The 6,662-nt window shown below is 50.6% G+C and overlaps 1 protein-coding gene across 1 annotated transcript in view; it reads left to right on the top strand.

The window, feature by feature from the left end:
* Positions 1-226: 226 nt before the first annotated feature.
* The window catches only part of LOC139706656 (serine/threonine-protein kinase PAK 2-like), a 30,421-nt gene continuing 23,985 nt past the window's right edge, over positions 227-6,662 (top strand). Inside the window, 4 exon segments of the mRNA XM_071614900.1 lie at positions 227-452; positions 964-1,103; positions 1,868-2,071; positions 2,457-2,573. Of these exon segments, the coding sequence (XP_071471001.1) occupies positions 419-452; positions 964-1,103; positions 1,868-2,071; positions 2,457-2,573 (495 nt within the window). The 5' untranslated portion in view covers positions 227-418.

The raw sequence follows: 6,662 nt of genomic DNA, 5'->3' as shown, positions 1-6,662 counted from the left end.
TTCCGTGAGTCTCCGGGCCAGCTGTCGGGTTCTCACCAAGAGACAGAAGGGAAATAGACAGTGAGAGTGCAGAGGCAGGGAGGTGGAGGGAGGCCAGGAGGGGAAGGAGGATATTTAGTGGGAAGCACAGAGATGTGGGGAGCCTGAGGCTTTGGGGGGACTGTGGGAGGCTGGTAATACTGGTGACATTTGGTGGAGGGAATGGGGTCTGTCTCTAGCCTGGATATTCAGATCTGTCCTTAAGGTGTGTGGGTCTGACCTCAGGTAAGCTGGGCCTCATGGGGGCTCCGGGTTGCCCCCGACTAGAACTGAGTCTGGCTCTGGTTTCAGAGCCCGAGCACTGGCGCAAGATGGAGAGTGGGCCTACCCAGTGGTCTCCGGACTTCTCTGCCTCCTGAGTTTGTACAGCCTCATTGGCATGAATTTTTCGGACCCAGGCACCTTACACAGAGGTAAGGCCTCAGACTCCTGGGAGAGGGAGGTGGCACCCCAAGGCTGGTGCCTACAGAGGTCATTTGTAAAGGGCTGACCCCACCTGTGGCCTCAGGATCCCCTCTTACCCTGTCCTTATTACTTGGGCCCTGGCACTTCATTTCCCAAGCCACTGAAGTGTGAAAAACAGAATCCTGGAGGTTTTGCAGTTGCTTTAGAAGGGAGGACCGGGCAAGAGAGGCAGCAGGCTCTTCCAACCACACAGTTCACCCTTCCTCCTTCCCATTTCACACCCGACTCCAAGCACTGATCACTATTCCAAAGGGGGAGCTCCATGTAGAGCTCCTGTGGCTGGACAGCCCTTCTCTCTGACTGCCGCCCATCTGAGTGGTCAGCTTGCTCAACAGGGACCGGGGTTCCCCTGCCCTCCTCCTCCCCACCTTCTTGATGCCCAGTGATGCTATGGGGCTGCCCCGAGCATCAGAGTGATACAAGGGCCTCCTCCACTGCCCACACCTCTCCCCCTGCCAGGTGCCTTCGAGCAGGACCCTGAGGCTCCCTACATGGCACGAGTGAATGGCAGGTTATACCACATGCCGTGGTGTCCCACCTGTTATTTTCACTGCCTGCCCCGAACCTTCCACTGCAAAAGGTGTGACATCTGTGTGGAGGTGAGTGCTCCTCCTCCCTGTCCACTCACCAACCTATCTCCAGGCACCTGGCCAGGACCAGGAACCTCACATCATGAGTGGGCCAGGTGGGGGTATCAGACCATGTTCCCAGAGTGCTTCAAGTGGCTCTCTGCCACTCAGGGTCACTTGCATCTGTTATTGCCTCCAGTTCTACACCTGTCCAGCGAGGCTGGCCTTGCTTGCACAGGTGCTGATATGCAAAGGGCATCCCCTCTGTGCTGAGCCTGGTGGAGTCAGGGGGAGGAAAGGCAGTGACTGTCCCCTCCCCTGGCTTACTGATACTAGATCCCCAGCCCTTTAGGCTGACTGCTGCCCTGTCCTGGGGATCATTGCCTGTCTTGGTCTGGGTGTCCCAGTTGGAGGGTTTCCTGGTTCTGAGTGCATGTGTCTGATGTGCCCACCCTGCTCGGGTTCACAAGTACAGATGGCCGGTAGGGCAAGGGTGTTTTTTTCATCCTCATCCAGTATCTGAGAAAACGGAGGCCCAGAGTTGTTATATCCTGGTCCAAGTGACACCAGGCAGGTCTTGTCTCTAAAGACCTCACTCAGGACAGGTGACCTGATGAGCCATGGGGTCCTAACTGTGCTCTAACCATGGAAATGCCAGGTTCTCGCTGAGATGGGAACCCTTATGTAAGGTCAAGAGCAGGCGGCCTAGAGGGCTGCGTTAGGGGAGGCCTCAGGATTAGGGGGTGATGGAGGCCATTCCAGATGGACCCTCTGACCTGCCTCCTCTCCCCTAGGAGTTCGACCACTATTGCAGGTGGGTGAATAACTGTGTGGGGCACCGAAACATCCGGCTCTACCTGCTACTCCTCGTGTCCCTGTGCCTCTATCTGGATACCATGCTGGCCACCTGCGTGGTTTTCATCATACGCAGGAGGAACATGGCGTTTTTGGACAAAATCATGACGTATCCACCCAAGGGCCCACACTGGGAAGAGCTTGTGTGGTGGGGAGGGAGGGGCAAACAGCCCAGGAGGGTCAGGGTGACAGGGGAGGGGCTGACATGGGCAGGGCTAGAGGGAGAAGTCACTGGGGAGGACCTGTGAAGGACAGGTGGAAGGCCAGTGGGGTCAGGGACATGGGCGGGGTAGGATGCCTGTGGAGTTAAGAATCTAGGGGCCCACAGAGTAGGGTAATGAAAGTTGAAAAGGGACAGGTGGGAGGACAGTGTGGTGGAGGGAGGTTTCCCTTGGGTGTAGTGGACTAACTGTCCAGTCCAGGGAGGGAGAGCGGTGGGCGGTGCTAGCTGGGGCGGGAGGGAGGGAGGGAGCAGTGGGGTCGACAGGCGGGGCCAGGGAGGAGCTCTTCCATGGCTTCCCTTCTTAGCCTGTGCACAGCATCCTCGTGGCTGTACCCGCTGGGGCCCTCCTGGTCCCACTCATCCTGCAATTGTTCATCAAGGCAGTGGCGGTGGGTACCGCCAGGCGACCCTATGAGGACCAGGTAAGTGGTGAGTGCGTGTGCCCTTGGCTGTGTGGAGGCATCTTGCACCTCTTCAATTAGACACTTTGTGGCTTTCTCCACTGTCCTTGGCCTTGATGGTGCCTCATGAGTCCTTCCAGACCCACCTCTGAAGATGCAGCTCAGATATTTCTATACCCTGGAGCTTGGTGGCCATTCTCCCTCCTGGGTGCATTGCATTGAAAGCCTACTGTGTGCTGGGTGTGCTAGGTGGCGGTTATTTGAGGGATGGGTGTAGAGGTGAGTAAGTACATCATGCACTTGTGTTGATAAACAACCTGCTATCAGAATAACACCGGGAGACACCAGGAACACTCTGAGCGAGGGGTCAGTCCTGAGTGGTGTAGCCGACTGGAAGAGACTGGGAGTTTGGCGAAGCCCACACTGTAGAGGAGAACATGCCACTCTCTGTGTCCTAGGTGTGCTTTTGGAGAGGCAGACAGGAGGGCATTGACTGTGAGAGGTACAATGTTGCGGAAAGGCACAGAAATCTGAAAGTAGGGTGTTAACAGAATGATGAAGAAATGGATCCTAGTTCAAGCACAAGGTGACATAGGCAATGAGGTTGACCCCATGGGGGTCAAGATTAGAAAGGCCCAGAAAGCCAAGCATGGAATTTCCTTTGGAAGAAGTGGAAACCTGGGAGCCATGGTAAAATTTTGTGAAAATGTCATTCATTGAGGGGTAATTACAAACAGTAAAATTCACCCTTTTTTAGTCTATAGTTAGGGATTTTGACGAATGACGTTGTGTGCTCTCCACCAAGATCAAGGTTAAGCAGTTTCATTACACCGGAAAATCCTTTCATCTCTTGTTGTCATTTTGTCTCCCTGAGTCCTTGTGGTTTTTCTCTTTCCAGAATCATGCATAAATGGTGTTGTGGGCTTTCTAGGCTGGCTTCATTCACTGAGCACGACACATTTGAGATTCATCTATGTAGTTGCTCACATCAGTAGTTTATTGTCTTTTGTTTCTGTGTACTATTGTATTTCCCTACAGAATTATTTATACATTCATCAATTGAAGGATTTTTACTTTGCACCTAGGTTTTGGCAGTATTTTTGTTGGTTTATTTTGTTTTGTTTTTGTACCAGGGATTGAACCCAGAGGTGCTTTACCACTGAGCAACAATCCCAGCCTCACCCACCCCCACCCCCAGCACCCTTATGTTTTCTTTTTGAAAAATTTTTAAAATTTTGAGAAAGGGTCTTACTAAGTTGCTTACGGCCTTGCTAAGTTACTCAGTTTCTGAGGCTTTGAACTTGCCACCCTCTTGCCTTAGCCTCTCAAGCCATTAAAGTCATGGGGAACTGTGCCCAACCAGTTTCAGGCAGTTATAAATAAAGCTGCTACAACCACCATTGATGCATAGACATGTGGACATAAGTTTTCATTTCTGTTGGGTAAATTGTTAAGGGTAGCATTGCTGAGTCATAAGATAAACACGTGGGACGTTTTAGAAAACAACTCTACTGTTTCTATTTTGTACCAGCAATGAATGAGAATTCCAGTTGCTCCACATCCTCACTAGCATTTGACACTGTCATTGGTTACTATTCTTTTTTGTTTTCAAATTGTAGCCTGTCTAATAAATGAGTAGTGGTATCTCATTAGGGCTCCACTCTGTATTTTCCTAATGACTAATAATGTTGAGCATATTTCATGTCTTATCAGCCATGGGTATATTGTTGGTGAAGTGTTTGCTCCAATCTTTTGTCCATTTAAAAAAAAAACTGTGTTGTTTTCTTATTGAGTTTCAGGAGTTCTCTATACTGGATTCAGATCTATGTGTTGCAAATCTTTTCTTGCAATTCATGGCTTGTCATTTCATTTTCTTCATAGCATCTTCCAAAGAGCAGGAGCCCTTAGTGTTGCTGTTTTTCCAGCACTGAGGATTGAATCAGGGGTGCTCGACCACTGAGCTTCTTCCCCAGCATTCGTTGTTGTTCACTCTGAATGGAGCCTCATGTCCTCGGTGAGGAACAGTTTCGTTGCTTTCTTCCCCATCTTTGTCTTCATTGCTTTTTCTTTGAGCATCCACTAGGAGTGATAGGAGTGGGCATCTTTTCCCTGTGTTTCCTTTAGTATGGCAATCACTTGACTAAAGTCTCTTTCAGGAAGACTGGTGGGCAGCATCAGTGGGGGAGGGGAAGCTGCAGACCCTGAGACAGCTGAACAGACAGAGGAGCCTGTCTGCTCATCACCTCCCATCCTTTTAGTCACCACCCACCACTGCCATATGTGGTTCCCTCCCCCCTGTGACTCCTGTGCTTGGCCCTTATTCCTCAGCCCTGTGGTCTGCCTGTCTCCTCCTCTCTCCAGCTTCTAGTGTCATCATTGAGTTTGCCTGGCAGCCTGTTCCCTCCCTCCATCCTGTGGTTCTTCCAGCCCCAGGTCAGGCCATAGGCCATCGCCCTTCCTCCTCTGCTCAGAGTGAGTCCCTCCAAGTCCAGGATCCCCAAGTCTCAAGGGACCTAAATGTGGTCTGCACTCTAAGATTCACCAGACAGGGCTCCTTTCTATTCTTGGCAGCACTAATTTCAGGCACTGATCCCATGCTCCAACTTTCACTCCCACCATACTCCATTCCATGACTGCAACTCCTCCTAGAATCATTTGCTTGGTGGTTGGTGGCAAAGACTCTGGTGAGGACCACATAAGTTCAAATCACAGCTCTAGAACTGACTAGCAGGGAGACCTGGGGTATGCTACTCAGCCCCTGGTCACTCAATTTCCCTATCTGAAAAACAGGGAATTGTGGGTTAATTCATGTAAACCACATAGAACAGTGGCTGGTACCAGAGAGTGCCCTGTGTGCTGCTGTTACATCACTACCATTCCTTCCCATGTTCATCTACACATGTTTGTGCTCAGATTAAAAGTCATACAAGTCCCAGCCTTAACATCCCAGGCCTCCACTCCACCTGTTGTACCTTCTGGGCCTTATTTCCTGACAGAGTTGAGCTTGTTCACTAGCTCCCGCTTCACTTCCTGGCCCAGGTCAGCCCAGCCCTTGCTGTCAGGATGATGCTCTCATTAATGGCCAAATTCAGCAGACATCTTCAGACTACTCTTTCTGGTCTAGACACAGCCTCTGAAACCAGAAGTTGCTGTCTCAGCACTTAACTCTCTGGGCTTCTCCTCTGCATGTACCTGGGTGCTGTGAGCTGGGTTGCCTACATGGTTCCCATGATACTCTCTCTCTGCTCTTCCCTTTCCACTCCCCATGGTGCTCAGGACCTCAGGTTGCAGCTGCCCTCACCACTGAAAGTAGGCTGGCCATGCTGTTTGCAGGGTGCTTTCCATCCCCAGTGCAGTGACGGGGGTTTGTTTTTTTGCTATTCGGTATTGAACCCAGGGGCACTTTACCACTGAGCTACATCCCCAGTCCCTGCTACTTTTTATTGTGAATCAGGGTCTCACTAAGTTGCTGAGGCTGGTCTCAAACCTTGTTAGTTTCCCAAGTCACTGGGATTACAGGTGTGTGCCACCATGCCTGGTTGGACAGAAGCATTTTTGATGCCCTGAAATATTTCTGATGGAGGTGCATCTCAGTGGTAGAGTGTGTGCTTAGCATGTGCAAGGCCCTGAATTCTTCAATCCCCAGAACACAGAGAAAAGACATCTGAATCAATGAGTGAACCAACAAACAGAAGAACCAACATTTGGGGATAGAAGGAAAGAGGAAAGGAACAGAGAGAAGCCTGGTGCCCTGACCCCCCAGGATAAGGGGAAGAAGGAGAGGCAGCAGGAAGTTGGGCAGAAGATGGGGCAAGAAGAAGATGCCTCTGGATTTTGTCCTGTGGAGTGTGAGGGTGTTTGAGACACAGAATTGGAGCAGGAGCCCCAGGAGTGGAGCCAGTGAGAGAGGCTGGTCTGGGTGCCTCAGAGCTGTTGGATTCTAGTTGTGTGTGATAGGGTTCCATGTGGGGGGAGGAAGGTATTCACATTTACCTCTCAGTTCTTAGAAACTGATTAATTATCATTCCTTAAGCATTTTCTATACTTTATGTACAATCAATATTTTCTATACATGATATATATCTAATCAAATATTCTTTCTCTAAGTTT

The sequence above is a fragment of the Marmota flaviventris genome, chromosome 8 (assembly GCF_047511675.1).
Source record: "Marmota flaviventris isolate mMarFla1 chromosome 8, mMarFla1.hap1, whole genome shotgun sequence".
Taxonomy (NCBI): Eukaryota; Metazoa; Chordata; class Mammalia; order Rodentia; family Sciuridae; genus Marmota; species Marmota flaviventris.
This window is presented reverse-complemented; position numbering and strand designations above follow the sequence as displayed.